This window comes from Ischnura elegans, chromosome 10 (assembly GCF_921293095.1).
Source record: "Ischnura elegans chromosome 10, ioIscEleg1.1, whole genome shotgun sequence".
Classification (NCBI taxonomy): domain Eukaryota; kingdom Metazoa; phylum Arthropoda; class Insecta; order Odonata; family Coenagrionidae; genus Ischnura; species Ischnura elegans.
Window position 1 is genome coordinate 26,947,484 of NC_060255.1, and position 19,275 is coordinate 26,966,758.

The window sequence follows — 19,275 nt, forward strand, 5'->3', positions numbered from 1 at the left end:
TCATGACCCACTCATTACCGATCGTAAATTGGACGTATACCGTATATGTCTGAATATAGTCCCCCCTTTTTTTTCCAAAAATGCCTGTGGTAAAAGTAAAGGGGGGGACTATATTCAAACACATTTTTTTAACTTTTCCCGAAACTGAAGCCTCAAAATTAGGGGGGGGACTCTATTCGGAGAAATACGGTAGTTTGTCCTCTTCCTACGCAGATTCGATTCATGAACTTTCAGAGGTATAAACATTTGAAAAATTCAAGCATGCCCGAAATTTCAAATTTGGTGCCTCGCAAGTTGGTCGATGCGACGCAGTATGGCATAGAGGACTCACACTTTGGGCTTAACCCTTAACCAATGACATGCAATTCTTGTTACACTACCAGTGACTTGTGGTCTGGGAGACCGCAATAAATCAAAAATTCATAAAATATTGCTACGCCATTTTTATTGTTTTGTTTAATTTTTCTTTGAATGCTTAACTATTTTAAAACTTATATTAAAATTTTTACACTCCCAATACGAACCAATTTGTCATAAAAAATTGTGATTTGAAGCAGGATCAAAAAACTGATGCCAAAAACACTTGAGTTTTAATTATTATATTTATGTATCAATATTTCGCCAGATTCAAAAAAAGGCTTTAAATGATCAAGTTGGAAGGCTAAGGAGTAAGTAGCCATGAAATTTATCCCGCTTATTCCTTTTCTTGATGCATTCTTAGTAAGTGACGTGCGGTCTCACAGACCGCTAATCGAGTTCAATTGCAAATTTACAGAAATTAATAAAAGGAACGTTAAATTTTAAGAGTGGGATGTCCTTGTTATGCAAAAATATGAAGCTAACGAGAATTATAGATATTTTGAAATCTTAATTTTGAAAATATTCATAATTTAAGAAACGCAGCGGTCTCTCAGACCGCACGTCACCGGTTAAGGGTTAATACAAAGACAAAGTATAATTTAATTCGATGTGAAGTCAGGAACTGTTCAGAGTTTCGCCCGTTCTTCCTTACTGCAGACAGCAATTTTTTTCCGCTCTGGCTGCGTCGCATGCCCAGCTAGATCAGTTCGTCACAATCCTGAGTTAACGCACAACTGTGATGTAGTGTTGCCTTCTGTAAGATAACCGCACTCCTCGATCACTTGCATAGGTTCATCATCTTACGAGCAAGGTCTCAAGGAAGGCATCTTGTTCGTTTATCGAGGACTTATTGTATTTGGGTAGATATCAAACCTCGAGTGCATTATGCCACATTATTTTTTTTGAGAAAATGAAGCAAATGTGCTTGTTTTCATAAATATATGCATTGTTTAATCACATATATATTACCCTTGATTCTGAAGCAATTTCGCAGTTTGACTTTAAGTACGGGAGAATCAAGAGACATGAAATTTTGACAAAATAGGTTTCATCTTCGACGATTCCTTAAAGAAACTTTATTATGAACCTCCGGTTTTTTGGTCAAATGTACTCCACAATAATGAGAGTCTACTGTATGGATAATATAAAAATCAAATGATGCAGTTTAATATGGGGTGATTAATAAAAGCTAGGGCTTGAACAGAGGTATGCATGGTCTATGACATACTAATCATGTTAACACCAACTCACTCCTCCATACCAGGTATAAATCAAGTTAGTTACAGTACTTGCTCACTTGTTCTCATGAGACTCTCAAGCAAATTAGTTACTTAAATGGCTACCAACGTAGGTTTTATTTCTCCAAGATTTGACCTATTATTTACATAATGAAAGTCATTATTGATAGATAATGAATATACTTACATTATTTTCCTGATTCCTGTTGTTCTTCATAATATTGACAATGATGTTATGAATGAAAAATGAAAGTGCCAGCATTCCTGATAAGGCTGGGAATGATGAGAGGAATAAGGGTGTGGTTATATCAGTAAGCTTACTTGTGCCACTATTAGAGTTAAACATATTAGTATTTTGACTACTGATGATTTCATTTTCTTGGTCTAAAGTCAAATTAACATTTATCCCCCAGCTGGCTGCCTTGGTCAGCACAAATATGATGAGATAAAACACAGACAGTGTGCCTGGGGAAAAAAATTAATGGAATCAAATAATTGCAATATTTTCACTATAGAATAAATTAACAGCTTACGAAATGAGTATGCTTTTACTCACTGTCATGAAAAAACATTCACTTTATTTTTTTAATTCATCATATTTATTTTGAAGTAGCAAATAAAGGAGTTGACCTTATATTCATATTTATATTTTACTCACCTAAGGAATTGAATTTGGTGAAAAATGTTGCAGATCGAAAGTTTACTAATGGAAACATTATAGCTGCTAAAATAATTGGAACAGATCCATGTAATGTCCAAACTTTTTCATATACTGTTGAGTGCTCTTCTACATTGGATTTTTCCCAAGGGCTCTTGGAGAAATCTGGGACGACTGGTGCAATTGGAGTAACAACTTCCATATGCAATTCTGTTCCATTTGGTTTTGTAAGTGGCTGGAACCTTGGACACAAAACTATAATTTCAAAGTAAAATCAAGGATTAGGTTTTAAAATTATAATGTTTAAAATTTATAATGAATACAACTTTACCTTTTAGTATACGAAAATATTCCTAATTTTCTATCTGCTCAGAGCCAGATAAGCTTCTCTTCACTAATTCCGTAATGGTGAATATGTATATACCTATGTTGTTGCCATTAATAAGTAAACTTTGAATAAGCAATTTCACCCAAGTGAGATCTTTTAGCTCATTGTGAGGTTTCTCTCATGGCAACCTGTCAACATGTCTAACGATGCACAAAGGTTAAGAAAACACTTAGCTGTTTCACAAAATAAAATATATTGCGACCGGTTTCGATACAGCGTATCATCATCTGGCCAAGAGGCAAGTGGCGTACCAGATGATGATACGCTGTATCGAAACCGGTCGCAATATATTTTATTTTGTGAAACAGCTAAGTGTTTTCTTATCCTTTGTGCATCATGAAGGAGTTTCACCATGTTACGCCAACCACCATCGCATTTAACATGTCTAACCATAAATTTAACACGTTGCGTACTGATGGCGAGAATTCTCATAATTTTTACCGAACGTTCCTGACGGATGACGAAGATTCTCGTCATTTAGGTGCATCAACCTAAACAATTTTAAAGCGTACTGCAAGCGAATACGTATTGTACGCTTTAAAATTGTTTAGGTTGATGCGCCTAAATGACAAGAATCTTCGTCATCCGTCCAGAACGTTCGGGAAAAAAATGACAAGAATTCTTGCCATCCGTACGCAACATGTTAAGTAAAGCAGAGGGACGTGAGCCTATTATAGCTTTCATTGCAACATTATCTATTGAGCCTTTGCTAAAAAGAAATTGTTTATACAAACTCATGTTTGTGGAACTATCCGTGAAAGCAAGGAATTCCTTAAATTTTGGAATAAAGTTAAAAATATGATGGAAGGTGAATAAACATACTGAAGAAGAGAAGAAATCCTGTTTGTTGCAAAAAACATGAGAAGGTAGTGGGAATAATTAAATTTATATTGTGAGGGAAATCAATTAGGGGGATAGAAGAAAAAAAGAAAAGTCCCCCTTCTTTCTATAGTACAACAAGTGGAGAGGATACGGCACATATGTAACTTCGATACTCATTGTTTCAAATAAATATTATGAGGTGGGTAAACAGAGGCTGTGCCTGATAAATTGTGCCCGATTTACGTATTTCTTTTGTGGCTTACCATAGTCTGAACCACTCTTCCTGGGTGAGTTTTCAAAAATTTGTGTTAGTAGTAGCCTAAGGCTGAACTATGATGGAAGAGAAGGGAGATTAGATTAGTTGGAGGTGTGGCAGCTGTGCTACTATGGCACCTAATCTAAGGGTCCATTGTGTCGTAAGTGGAGGGAAGTGTGTCACCCAGCAATGAGCTCAACATTGTTGACAGACAAAGGTTAAGTGAGCTCATTGGGACCACCCATTAAAGCTGCCAGGGGCTATCTACACACTGGAGAGTATTCTAGGGAATGGGGAGAAAAAATAACCTTCATGGATGCTGACCTTCATGGAATAAAATGTAATACAGCGATAATATTTTCATTTTTACGAACTGTATCATAGGAAGTGTTCAGAAATAGTCCATTAGAATGTAGAATTCTGCAGGGATCTGAGAAAAAAAATTAAATTGAAATGGGGAATCCCCGAGAGCATCATCGTAGTTTTAACAAGTTTTTCTAGGTCGAGCCATCTACCTATTTTTATTCCTCCAAAAGTTCTCAATACTTTGATGGATATTGATTCACAATCCTCATTTGTCTATCCATGTTACTGTGTACTGGTATCACAAGCAACTCATCACAGGAATTTATCTTTTCGTTGTAAGTAGAAATGGTATTTTTGTTAGATATCCATCAAAGCTGCCTAGCAGTTTCAGAATTTTGTCATCCTTGGATCTATACTCATTTCAATTCAGTCATGAAATGACGGGTGGTGGAGTACAAGGGATCTGTGGCATTGTTAGGTCCATTGAATAGCTGCCTAAAAAGTAGTGTTGTAACCAGTGCCCTTTCTATGCATATGAATGCTCTTCCTAGCATGTCTGTAGCTCAGTGAAATTTAATGCATAGCAAACCCTTCAGATTCTTATATTTACAATTATCTTCAGTGTTGTAATAATATGCAGATTTACGAGCAGAATATGTTCTGAAGACCTGGTTGCAGGTCAAATTGCTTGTAAGGTGGAAATGACATATGTATACAGGTATTTAATCATCTACATGCCAAAATATAGCTTGAAAAATTGCTCTGCTCACTAACAGATTCACATGGTGAAGTAGAGGCTTTTAATGCAAGATTCTTCTACCAAAATATTACCAGAATAACATCACTAATAAATTACTATATGTATATGTAATAGCTATTGCCATTACCTTAAAAAGATTTATTTGGTGTGAATTTATGATAAAATAAACGAAGCAATCATGGATGTAGAAAAGATCAAAGTTATTAACATAGAAGCACAAATTCAGTTACTACTGTGAACAGTTTCCAATAGGGTGGTTTCCTATTTTTTTTATTGCCTAAATAGAAAGATTATTACTCCTGGAGTACGTATTTCACACATTTAGATTTTTAAATGACGATATCTATTTTTCGTGATTAAATGAAAAGTGAAAATTTTCAAGCGCGCGAAAACGCGACGGGTAAGTATGAATGCCGGGAAAAAGTCTGCGTGATGTCGTTCTGCTTCCCGCTGCCACAAGTGAGGTGACCTTGGGGGGAGGCTCTGAGGGCTGATACGACGCAGGATGCTAGCAGGTAGCTGAGCACCATGCTAGCTGGTAGCGCTTGGCTTAAAAAAGGATCATTAACACCTTATCAAACAAAGAAAACTTTCCGACCTTAGGCAATTTTAATAGGTGATTACTAAGACATGCTTCCCTGAGCTAAGTGATTCATGCATGCATTGGTAATCTCAGACGATGTAAAACTCCTTTCCTCTCATGTAGAAACTAGGTCCCTGTGACGTCACGTGGAGTGGCATCGCATGGGCGCCAATCTGGCCTTTTTCAAATGAGGATAAAATTGACCCTTGCTATTCGTCTAAACCGCTATTTCTAAAACCAAATAATTTGTATATTATGAATACACTAATCGTGGGTAACAAATTGAAATCAATGCTTTTTGTTTTCTTTGATGAAGGGAACTACCCTGTTAGAGATTTTTTGATAATTTACAGTACCCAAAGCTAGTCTCATCAATTTTACCTTTTGAAGGAAGTAAGGAAAGAGTCTTCATTTGTTTCACCCGGAAATGCTCATAGCTCGCAATTTGCATGAAAGTCTAATTGGTAATGCTGAAACAAAACAGTGGGGTATAAAAGCTATTGTTATCATCGTCAATGAAGGCAGATTTACTACTGGAAAGCACTGGGATGTAGGTTGTGTTTGGGAAACTGTTTTTGGAGAAACTTGCCCAGAAACTATCTAATCAAGTCTACACTGACTTTTTTTTCACCTAATATATTTGCAGCATACGAGAGGTTCCTCAATCAATTGCTCCACTTTGCCAAATCTGTCTATACTTTCATTAAATTAGCCGAGTGGTTGGGCCAATGTTTTTGCTGAGAATTTCTTTGGGGATGGCACTTTGCATTCTTCATTCGTAATCCTTTTTCAGTCAAACTCTTCCTAAAACAACTTTGAGGCACATTCATTGGCAGTGGCAGCTTCACCACTCACTTTATAGAACTGCACACTTTGTTTAAAACAATTACAACTATGTCTAGCATTAAATGCTTGGGTGAAGTCATTTTCTTTTCTATAGGTCCTCAAATAAGCTGCGTGCCTTGGTCAATATAGTTTCATGGAATATATTTCTGAATTTGATAATGTGGAATAGTACAACTGAATAATCTTCGCCAAGTTACAATAGGGAAATTGCATACTTTTTATAAACAGTATGCTGATATACTACAGTAAACACTTAGTACCGCAATATACTTTTTTCCGCTTAAAATTCAGTTTTTACCCTAGAAAATGACTCCCAAAAGTCTCCCGAGTTTCGCGGGCTAAAAAATACCGCCCCCACTAATCTTTGGCCGTGACGTCATAGTTCAGTAGGAGTCCAATATCCAAGCCCAGTAACTGCAGGTTTGGAAGAGAATATGAACAATATGTCATTTTAAACTATAATAATGAACAATATGTCATTTTAAAGGAAATTTTATCCTAAATTCTGATTTATTTTATTACAAAAAAATTGAAAAATGTAGACACGGCCAATGCAATAAATGACTCCGCGCACCGAAAAATTAGCCGTTTTGTCAACTTCATGAACTTTGTCACTCAACCTAAGGAAAATTACTAAATTCTACGCCGTTGCTTGCTTTTCAAAAAAAAGTTGAGTCACGAGAGGAATGTTCCGCGGCCCTTGATTTGGAAACTGTGGAGATAGAGGAAGGCGCGTGGATCAGCAATTTCCATTTAGTTGGTTGTCAGGATAAACCAAGGATCCATTTAAAGGTTGTCAGGCCATCGTATAAAGATAGGACTGATGTGCACCACAGGGGAAATGGGATGTTTGAGGGAAAGTCAAACCCAAGGTTGCCCAAAGAATGTGCAGTTCTGTTGCTCTTTCCCAGTTAAAACCAAATAGAAATTGGGTTGGGATGATATTTTCACCACGGGTTCCAGTAATAGTGAGAGTGCAGGTGATCATGGTCATCGTCGAAGGTCATCCCTCTAGGATTTCCGTTACGGAATTTTTAAGTGACAACCGATCGCAATGACGATGAGCTCGCCTTTAGAGTAGGTTTCAGATATATCGTGAGAAAAGCTCCCAAAATGTATTAAAGACTCTGTTTGGAAAATATTCAAATTTTAATGTTACTTTAGGAAGGCCTTCTAATTACAAAAGTAACTTATTAACACCTGAAGACGTTGTATTTATTATATTAATCGAAATGCGATTGACCGATTCTTTCTGCAGGATAATAATAATAGGAATAGGAAGTAGTTTCGGGGTTTTGAGTTACAAGATGGTAGATTGTGTTGGAAGTTCGTCTATATTATCGCTACTAAATTGAAACATTGATAGTCTGGCTTCCTCAGAGCTTCCTGTCGCCCTCCAGGCAAGGTATTTTTAAGTTGAAAGTATCATCGACAGCTTCGAGGTGGAAATAAGTTCACCATAAGACTACCGGACTGCCAAAAGAATACACACATCACATGAGTATACGCTTTCGCCAATATTATACGCAAGTCTCACTTTGTTATGAACTATAAAACATTTCAGATGCACATCAGCTACCTTTCCATTTCTCGGCATCGACTTTCCGCGCCGACGAAGTCTAAAGTTTCACTAAAGTACCCTGTTATCATGATGGAATCAGTAACAGGAAGCTTGCTAAGATCAGCCTAAGAATAACCATATTCCTTCATCTTTACGCAATTTATCGCTTTCAATGGAGGAGAAATAGATTAAATAATAGCCCTGAAGTCACAATGAACAACTCCGATACGTCTGCACTTCAATAAATGAATCATAACCACGCCGTCGCGTGTATTCAAGTATGCAACCTCTACTATGGCCGTGCCGCCGTCCGCCGAGCCTCCTCGTACTGAACTATGACGTCACTTTTCTGCCAGCCAATCATCGGGCGTTTTCGCTTCTCACTTGCATTTGAAAATTCTCGTGAACTTTGATGCATTAAATATCGCAAACCACGTCATAAAATAATAAAAAAACTTTCACCGAGGTATGCAAACATATATTTTTATATAATTTTGGGGCTATTGATTATATCTGAAATATATGCAAGTTCCCTATTGTAAATATATTTGTATAATTTAGTAAAGTGGCACCTTAATCATTCAACATTAATTTTAATAAGGCTAATTAACATTTTCCCTACTAAAGACGAAAATGTGCATCTGGACATTTCTTGACCCAGGAGACAAAAGCAGCAAATTTTTTTCGGAGATTTTCCTACGCAGTTGAAAGAATGCCGAATACATACTTTTCCTAGCTTTCCCCCTTTTATGATGGTCGCAGGTGTGCAATGTCTTTGTTTCGGGACCCAACACTGCGGGGCTTAGGCTTTCCAGGAGCAGGTTCCCGGACCCCTTATCTTATATTTCCCCTCTTAGCGGTAAGGATCATGCAATTGTTTATCCAGTCATTTTGAGAAATAAATATTTGTTCCTTTCCCATAAAATATAAACTAAGAATTGAATTGTCTTTTGAGCAGCTTTTACAATTATTAAACGAAATTCCATGATAAATATTAACTTACATCTCGATTTCAGTATAAAAATCAATATGGAAATTGTTTCTGCATTAAATGCGTTCGTATTAATGGTAGAGCTTAGTTCAAAATTTGACAATTCACAGAATAAAACAAGGAATTCAATTCGAAGTCTGCAATTAATGTTCAAGCAAGCATCCATACACATATGTAGCTATTTCATGTAAACAAAGCATGACCGACCGCGAACCAATGCTGCTGGTAGGGTTATAAACCCCAAATGGAGGGAGCCCAACTACCCTCAGAGTCTGAGATAATCAGAGTCCCTGCTAAGAAGGATCGGAAAAGGTTGGTGCTGAGAGAGTGTGATTATTTGCAACACCCTTCTAAACGAATGTCCTGCAAAAATGCTCCGTAGGGTGGGGACAGAAGAATCTCTTGGGGCTCAGTACAGCAGTCATGCTAAGGCGAGAACTCCACCGTCTTGAAAGGGTTTAATACTATCTCATATCTACCATACTTTTTCAATAACTTATGAAGACATTTTCACCTTTGTTTACTCTGGTGATCTAAACTAAAAATTTTAATTACAATAAGTAATAGCTGGCTTACCTTCTGCACCAGTGACATTATAGGAACTCATCTCTTTGGTGAAGGTATTGTAAATGCTGTCTGGAATAAAAATAACTTTTTATCAATTTCATCAGATATTGCTCAAATGCTTCGTAAAAGTAGTTGCCAATTGAATTAAATTGGTCAATAAAAGGTACCTAAATGAAATAACGAAAGAAATCACAGAAGAGAAACCATGAAATGAAAACAGTGTACTCACCATGGAAATATCCGACAGAATTGAAAAAAAAGTTTGCCATCAGGACCCAATACACTATGGAGGCTCCCGTTAGCACAAGCAAGGAAATCACTCTGGTAAGGACGGAAATGTGACGGCCCAAGAGCATTTTGCACAAATCGCTAACATCTGTGTGTTCATGCTGACCTGTAAATTTTCAAATCATTCAATAGTCTGATCAATTGGTAATCATGAATTGGAAGTGCTGGCTCCATCATTTGTTTAGCAAAGCTTAAGTGTTCATAATTTATTACTTACCAGGAAATATTGAGTCAACTTTCAGGATACGGTAAGCTGTATACAGGCATAAAGCAGCCATTAATACCATTAGTATTGTACCACCAGCTAGACCTGCTCTCTGAACACCCCAAGGCATGCTTAAAACAGATGATCCCAATATTGTATTCCACACTGAAAATCTGTAATAGCAAACAAAGTAGTTTTTCTCAAATTAAAGGATCAAATGTATAACTACCTGCACTTTTTGAAACTATTATCAGAAGGCACTGGGTTAGGGCTAGTCAAGACAAGTTTACCGTCTGCTGTTCTCTAAGTTAACTAAGGAAAGTGTTCTAGGGAAAAGATATTTTTATATTGAGGCAAATATTTTGTTTTTATTATTTGCTCAAGAATTTTTCTCTAATTTGCCTCTGATGTTACAATCACTCTGTCATGAAATTTATTATACTTTTGGATAAAGGTACCCATGATTATATGCATATGTACTTATTTATTTTTAGGTTATTCATTTACTCCAAGCAGCCTGAATGTGATTTAAATTTTGGAATAGCTAACATTGGCCACATGACCTTCATACAAAGCTTTATGGCAGCAGTGTGCGGATATTCCAAAAAGTTGCTGCTCAAATCTACTACGTTTATTATTCAAGACAAGTTCCCTGCTTGCTGAAGCTGCTTGGAGACATTTTTGGGCCTGCTTAAAAGGTGCATTTTTGGAATTATTTTCCTTTTCCCCTTCTCTCGATTTTAAGAATTATGAGAATGCCAGATGTAGTATCCTCCAGACCCTTGAAAACTGAAGGCTTTAAGAAAATAAGCCTAATAATCGAGGTGAAATCTATATATGTATATAAAAGAAAGTCGAAAATCGTGTTAGTTAGAACACTTATAACTCGAGAACGGCTGCACCGATTTTAGTGACATTAGGCTCTTTGGATTCTTCTCAGCCCCGGATAACATATAGGACATTAAAAAATAGGAAAAGTTCACAAAAAAATTCAACTTTATCTTAGAGATATGTTTTTAGGAGTTGATTGTTAAGACGGTCAAAAAAATAAGATTTTTTTTGTTTTTACTAATGTATTGACTGATCTTTTTAACAATATTAATTTTTTTTTTAAATATTCAAACATGTTAAAAATATTAAAGTAATATTAAAACAGTATTAAAATAATAGAATTAGAGGTAAGCTCAGCTCGAATTGAGTAGTCAACAAACACATAACTACCGTGTGTGTGAACAAATCTCCAAGCAATTGTTGATTATCAGTAATGTCCGTGTACTCCGCATGAATTCAAATCTTTTAACTTTGTAATAAACGAAGACGAAGTCACCAACTATCTATCTGAATATTTAAAGTCCTTGGACGCACCTGGCTTACCATGGCACGATTTACAGCTAAAGGTAGGCTCTATGTTCATGATCTTTCGAAACCTAAACCAACCAAAACTATCCAACGTGTTTGGTTATTAAAAAACTGATAATGAAAGTGATTCACGCCACTATACTCAAAGGAAAATTCAAAGATGAGGAAGTTCTCAATCCAAAGATTCCATGATCCCAACTTATATGCCCTTTTGAGCTTAAACGTATTCAATTTCCAATTCGTGTTGCATTGGTGATAACGATTAACAAATCGCATGGTCAGTCTTTCAGTTTTTGTGATGTTTGTTCTCATGTGTCAGTGAAAACCCATGATTTTCTCATGGTAAATAATATGTGGTATGTTTACGAGTCGGTAAACCATCCGCTGTATTTCTTCCTTCGCTTCAAGGGCGCAGCTAGGAATTAAGGATAGGCGCAGCTAATACTGGCAGGTCTGTAGGGTATAGAAAACTCGCCAAGGTAAGCGAGAGGTGTGAGGGCCCTTCCCAGACATTTTTTAGGATATAACGTTCAAAATGGTAAGTTTTGCGGCTGTGTGAACAGTTAAATATTTTGTGACTCATCCGTCCCCCTAATATAAATAACCAAATGTTTTATGAAAAGATTCTCTGAGCTTTTGGGGGGTTTTTAACCCCCAAACCCCCCCTCCCCCTCGCTGTGTCCCTGCTTCGCTACGCTATTTTTATTTAGCTTCATTCGCTTTATCTTGCGCCTGATAACAAAACATAACTGTTGTTTATCAGAAGGCGCTTGATGCAAGACATTAAACCCGAATGTGTAGGGCACACCGTGGTGCGTTTACACATGCAGCACGTTTACTCAGTGCATTTTTTCCAAACAGAGATACTATAACTGGCGCGCCTAAAGCCATTTGATATGAATGCTGCTTCGTAGGGGCTTTTCTTACACTATTTTGAGCATCAGTCAAGCATCGGTCTAGCGTTGCGTTAACCTGCCCCATGAACGAGCCAAGTTTACGCTACGGACTTAGGCCTAAAAACATTTTTTTACGGTTAATAACACAAATAGCCAACAACTGAATGCGTATAATTTTTATTTCATCAATATTTTCTCATTTAATTTATAATAAATCAAATATGATTAAAACAATACTGCCGCTCTTTATTTATAAATGGTGCAACTAAACTATAAGTTCATTGAAATTTAGGCGGTACGAAGTTCGCCGGGTCAGCTAGTATGGTATAAAAACGTAAAATGCCCTTTATCTGGCCTTTTGCTTTATGAGGTATTTTTATAATTTCTGTTAAAATATAATGCATGCATGAAATTATTCCACAGTTCAAAAATCCGTGTGGAAAATTTTAAGTTTAGCGGGTTTCTTCTTGAATGTATAAGAAGTTGTAAAAACTTTCCACAGATAACAGCACAGTCACCTTGCAACACTGTTGCCACCTGCCAGGCATGAAGCTAACTAACTCCCATCACGTCTTTCCTTCGCGCCGCACTGCACATGGTAACCATGGTAACCGTCGAGTTGAACGACCCTCGGTAAAAAAAAACTTCGGAACAGAGTTGGTGTAGGTGTAGAGAAGTCGCGCGCGATGTCAGACAGACGGCTAGGGGATTGAGTGTGGGCCAGACGTTGCTGGAAGGTCCTGGAGGAAGGGGGTGGGGCCGCCTCCGCTCCAGTCTGGCCCCATCTCGGCCGGCACCTCTCCCTTTGGCCTCGCGCACCCAAGGTCCACCTGCCGTCTGGGGGGAGAAGCCCGCGGTAAACCGAAGGCTAGGCGCCGGCACTTTGTAAGTAGATTTTTCTATTTTGTTTCTTATTGAGGTTTGTCATCGCAACTAAGCGCGCTTTCTTTGATTTTGTCGTCGTGTGGTAAAAATCGCCAAAATTTCATCCAAGGCATTTGGTTCGTAAATTTAGAGCTGAATAGACGACACCTTCAGTAGAAGGAAACGACGTTCGTATTTTCACTGTTGAATCTGAATCTCCTTGTGTTTATTTATTAGGGCTTACTGAAATATCATCATAGTCCAAGAGAGATCCCCCCATCACTTAATATCATCGTATTCCTAGCTGAATTGTGAATCTAGGATGAGAACTTCCTTTGCCTAGGCAGTACAAGCGAAATGCTGTCATTGGGTATGAGTTGGAAAATATTCCACTTCGGCAACAGTTCAGGGGCTTTTTTTCTTCAAATAAAGTCTATACCTCTTAGCGCGTGAGTGTCCTTGATCGTTGGTTGATGCCTGGAAACAAGAATTCACGTTATAATTTTCCAATATATTATTTTCAAAACTTCTGAAAATGCGTTAAATTAAAAACATAGGTGTGTGCAGTACGGTCATGTGTCTAATCTACAGCTATTAGAGAAGTACTAATTATGTTGAGGACTTAAAATGTATTGTGGCTCAGGCGATCCAAGTTTCCCTCCCAAATGTGTAGAGACTGCGCAGCCCTTGAACGGAAGCAGACGACCGTTTCCTTGCCTGTAGCAATATTGCGTACGACGTAAACAGCCATGAAATTATAGGGATCTGTTTTCACTATTAAAACCCGAGGGTGGCCGACTTCGCGCCCCCGTAATGAAAGCGACTGTGTGGTTTGATGTTATGGATAAAAAATAGATTCGTTGAGGAGAGGAAGGAACAAGTTAATTTTTTTCACCAGGAACTCTACGTACAATCTTGTTATTTCGAATTATCTTTTCATTAAACTCAGAGTCGATCGGTCTCTATTCTGATATTGGTTTAATGACATTAAATAACGATAAAATTTGCTTGCGGAAAATCGAGCCTGCGGTATAATTAATACTTTTACAAAAACATCATTGTGGTTGATGATTCCCAATTTAAAATAAATTGTTTGTTGCAAATTTGGCATCGTAATTTGTAGTCAAAAGCATTACGGTATCATCTCGGCGCACACAAGAAAATTCCGATTCCCGCCGGTTAAAAATGAAAAAAATGCCATGATTTATAAAATATCTATGTTAGGGCATGTGGAGATCTTTTTTATAGTTAAAAAAACAATTTTTGGGTGGTAAATTTAAGTATTCTTCGCAATTGCTGTGTAAAAATGTCAACGTCGATCACAAAAGTGTGTTGATTTATAATTCTGTCCTTCGAAGACACAATTTCTTGTCATATCGTCGGTCTGAATATCATTAGGTTTAAGTCAATCGAGTACACTGAATGGAGCATATTTACGGAGGTCATTGCGACTGTATCGGTAAAAAAATTTGAATGGGCACAATATTTTCACGAAGTTAATTTAACATTTTAATGCTGGAGACGTAAAAGAATGCTGACACCGCCGACTTTGTGTTGAGTTTACATATTCTTCTGAGAAGACATTCTAATTTCTTCTATCATATCGTCCCCTCGATTATCACTAGGTGTAAGTAAATCACAATGAAAAGGGCACTGAATGGAAGTAAAATGCTCATATTTTTGTCGAGTGAAACTTATCGTAGATATAACATTTGACAGTCTTCAACGAAATTCTTGCGAAGCATGGAATTAATAGGAATGATAAAATGTAACATTTACATCAGTTTCATGGAATAATTTTAATTATAGACCTATCCACGGCATCGTTAAAAATATAAATAGTATCGAGGTTCGCTCAAATTTTGGAGCAAGGAAAAATCGATTCCTAGCTGTTTGGCGCTTCACGGTCGCATCAAGTACGTGTTAGGGCCGTAGGTCGGGGACCCCTAGTTTTTATTAGGCTGGGGGGGGCTGGAGGAGAGAAAAAAAGATGGGTTAAGGGAAGTCTGGGAGGCCAACTACCTCAACCCGTAATGTGCAGTCTCGCGTGGGGTAGGTCGCGGTGGTGGTGGACTTAGGGGTGGGGTGGGTTGGTCTCTCTCCGAATCGGGGAAATCGAACGTAGAGCCTGCGTGCTCAGAGCGGTAAGGTTGTTGAACTTGGGTGGGAATGATGTGGGAGTTTAACAGGGGAGGATTGTGTGGGGGTTGGAGGGGAAGGCTGGCTAGAGGGGTTCAGTCCCCTTTAGTTCCAACACCCCCGATTCTTACCGCATGGGACGTGTGATTGGAAATCCTCGATTTAACGAGATTTGCGTTTCGTCACCAACTGATGTTATTGACCTGTGGGGAATTGTCTTGTTTTCCCATCTTCACCGACTTGGCCGTTATGACGAGTAAATGGAATAGCAAAACGAAGTCAGTGGTAGTGAGGTAGGTCCGTACTCGCATGCTCCAATTCGATAGAGACCGTTTTCCTGTCTGAGGGTTTGCGACCACTTTTCCCGGTCATTTTGGAAGAATCTTACAGTATTATACAATATTCATCAGCAGTGCTCTACTATGATCCAATTTTTAAGAAAATGACACTTTTACCTGTCACAGTGCTTTATCTCTCAAAAGAGGTATTTAAACCTCAGGTTATGAAAATTGGAAGACATGGCCATTAATTATGATTTCAAGGGTTTAGTTAATGGATATACAAATCCTTATCCTATAAATCGCTTAATTTATCTACTAAAGTAATTAATGCCCTACTTTGCCGGAAAGAAGTTTAGAGGATTTAACTTCGTCACATTTTTTGCCATGAAATATAATTTCCATTGTTCTCATAGAAAAATATTCTGATAACTTGCCATTGGATTGAATCGTGTTGTCATAGTAATTAACTCCCAATTGGCTTTGCATATTTTAAATAATAATCCCCTCTATATATTTTGCAGACAGAATGTTCCAAATTTATTTCAAATTCTAGGATTCCTCTATGCCACCAGTACATATATTTCCTTATACTATTTTAAAGTTGTTTCATCGAAATTTATGTGCCTCACGCGGCCTTAAGTATTGTTTCAATAGATTAAAATCAAAAGAAAATTAGTATTTAAAAAATATCTCTTTTTAGAAGAGAAACCTGAAATTACTTCCTAGGCAAAAATGAGCCTCAAGGAGAAAATATTAAGCATGATAATCCTAATATTAAAAGCAAAAAAATAAATTGCTTTTTAACATACATTATTATTGAAATTTTAAATAAAAAATTGGAGCTAAATTACTAATTCACAACTTTACCTTCTGTCGCATTGTTGCACCTCAGCTAGAAGAACAAAAGAGATTTTATGCCGAAAGGAAGTTCATAAGTTTCACTTTCGCCAGTGCCAAGTCCTCTTTTTATTAACTAAACACCACATTTAATGAATTTTATACAAAGTAACCTAACAGTCGTGTTTATAGGTTACCAGCATCACCTGATTTTGTTGATTTATAAATTTTTTAGCATTATATGCCTATGTTCTCGGACGTGAAAATAAAATCCTTCCAAGACAGATAGCTCGTTATTTACTCAAACCAAAGTACGCATTCAAAGAGAGAATAATACCATAGCTTGTTGGGCAATTTTATCGGAAAAAAGGATGAAAACATCACAGGTTTGTATGTACTACGACAGTAACCTCTAATTATCTAAATTCATGTTATATCGCTCACAGATGTTTTGTCACTGATGGTATAATTATATTTTTCCTGAGTTTTCCAAGAGACTACGGTGTTAACAAATCCTAGCGATTACTTGAAACGAAATGTTAACCGAGTATAAATTACTAGGGATAAAACGTTATTCATCAAGCAAAAAAATGTCTCGTCTTTACGCAAGATGCTAAATAAATTGCATCAAATCAATTCCAGAATCTGATGAAGACTTCCACGTGTCTTCGTTATTTATGATGGTTTCCATGTTTTCCACGTTCTTTAGGACAATTTTCCACGTTACTTGTAGCAGTAGCGCTCCTTGAAATTAATGGTGGATGCCGGTAGTTGGTGGGATTCCTTTTAATAATAACTATCGGAAGTGCACCTTGTCCTCCATTTAGAAGTTATGGCTTAGGGGAAAATTCACATTAATCGATTGAAAAGTGAATGTGGTAGCACGAAAGTAGCACATTTTTTAATGCGGAAGAATAGTTGAGATAGTTATCCCGCATTGAATTTCGTGCATCAGTGAGTTAAAAGTGAGAACCTTTGTGGTGGAGAAAAGATAACAAAAATTGTAACCTTACTCACCCAAGACGCATTAAGCAAAGAAGCATTGTAGTGCATGTAAAAGGTGAAAATTGTGGAGAAGAAGGTCATGGGATATACCTACATATTTTCAAACAAAACCGGGAATCAGAAAGTAGGAGCATGCCTTCAATAACGTCCGTCGTTCATGTATAAGTTCATTGCTCCTAGGTGTTCACACTCGTTGGCCTTGATGTGAGCAGTTTTCTTTCAGTCGGGAGGCTTAAGGGAGAGATAAGATCGGTTAAGGAAAAAATGTGAAATGGGTGCGCATTAGCGTGTCATTAGCCATTTCAAGTGCATTATATAGGGATCGAGAGAGGCTTTCCTCCATTTGACCTTCAAGCGGCGTTCGCCAGCTGCGACTCGGTCGTTGAGGTAGATCATGGCGAGGAAATGGATGCGACAGCCTCTTGGCGGGAAATTATTGCCTCGAGCTACCGAAATAAACTAGAGTATTTCGGGCTTTTCTGGATTTTACTGTGGGAATTTTTTTATATTATCTCACGAACCTTCTACTATTTCCAACCAACATGTGTAGTATATTAGATTACCATTCATTAATTTATATTTATTATACTAACTTATTTCACGTTTCTGCTTTTGTAGTGGACATGGATTCTTATAAAATATTGCCGAATAAATATCTCATAGAATGTTTAATTTGACTGCTACGACAATTTTATAGTTCTAATAGGCATTCAATATTATGAATTTCTATGAATAATTTTTTTCAACTCCTCACTTCTAAAAATATTTCTGTTATCTTTCGCTCTAGTTCTGTTTCTGAGTACCGAATTTTCGTGGACCCTCGCTGAAGCTACCCGTCTTATAAAAACCATTACGACTCTAGTTTAGTTTTAATGGAAATTTAACGCGTGCGCAGAGTTTTACTAATGCTACACATTTTTTTAAGTAAAACAAGATTTTTTTAACCCAATCAAGATCAGTTTTTATTTTTTGAGGCATTTTTTAGAATGGAAGCTATAAATCGTCTACGCGGTGGGAAATGTTTTCGTGCAACATTAAAAGAGCGTATCCACTCTTAACTTCCACTTGATGTAAAAATGCTATTTTCCTTACTTGCGGATCCACAGGTCCATTCACTCGAATAAAACATGTAGATTAAATTATAACCATAAGAAAGATAAGAGTACAATCTTAGTTAGAGCTTACTCTTTTTAACAAAACTGAGACTTACTCGTCAGTCACGAAATTAACCACTGATATCATTTAGAGAGTATAACTTCTTTATCCACTACTTGTGGATCATAATGTATTTCACTTCTAGAGTTTTATTTTTCCCCATTGAGTTTTCCGTTGTTTGATATTTATTCTTTATTTTATTCTTCTTGCCCTTTTAATGGTATGGAGTTAATATTATATAATGGTGTATAGCTATTATGTTAATAGTTATGAGGATAATCGAATACAAGAGCAAGGGCTGTATGGCTTTATTTTTGTAGGTCAATTTATTTTACAGTCCACATACGTAAATTCAATTAGAAAACGTTATGATAGAAGCTAAGATGAAAGGAATAATTTTTTACGCCAATTATCGCCTTTAAATTAGTTTTTTTTTAATCACGTGATGATTGCTCAAGCTTCATAAGCTGGTAGTAAATAGTGCAGCAATGGCTCATACATATGAAGTGTTTAGGGTTCCTTGACAATATACCAGTATCTGTGAACGCGTTTCATTTGTTTGTGAAGGAGAATTGGTAATTCTAAATATTTTAGGATTATTATCTCAATCCTGCCCAGTTTTGGAACGTTTAGCTTAAGACCCACATGTAAAAATCTGTTTGTAAAAATTTCTTTGCTAGCTCTTTAGAATAACTGATGATAAAACCTGTTATCTTATTACTATACGATGTAGTTTTACATCGGCGGTTGACGTAGAAGCAGCATTTATCGTAATCAATAATTTTTACGCATATAAATTGTTTGTGCAAAAATTTTCCATTAACATCTGCTCCCATTGACACACTTTAATTGAGGGAGACAATCGACGACTTGAATGCTACTCCGTCGGGTCGCGACCTCCGAGGTCTTC

At 37.0% G+C, this 19,275-nt stretch overlaps 1 protein-coding gene across 1 annotated transcript in view; it reads right to left on the minus strand.

Moving 5' to 3' along the window:
* Positions 1-19,275, minus strand: part of LOC124166349 (sodium-coupled neutral amino acid transporter 9-like) — a 52,889-nt gene that overhangs the window by 3,063 nt on the left and 30,551 nt on the right. Inside the window, exons 5-9 of the mRNA XM_046543811.1 lie at positions 9,842-10,002; positions 9,566-9,730; positions 9,346-9,405; positions 2,257-2,511; positions 1,786-2,063 (exon numbers count right to left, since the gene is read on the minus strand). Coding sequence (XP_046399767.1) covers positions 1,786-2,063; positions 2,257-2,511; positions 9,346-9,405; positions 9,566-9,730; positions 9,842-10,002 — 919 coding nt within the window. The remainder of the gene's footprint in view (positions 1-1,785; positions 2,064-2,256; positions 2,512-9,345; positions 9,406-9,565; positions 9,731-9,841; positions 10,003-19,275) is intronic.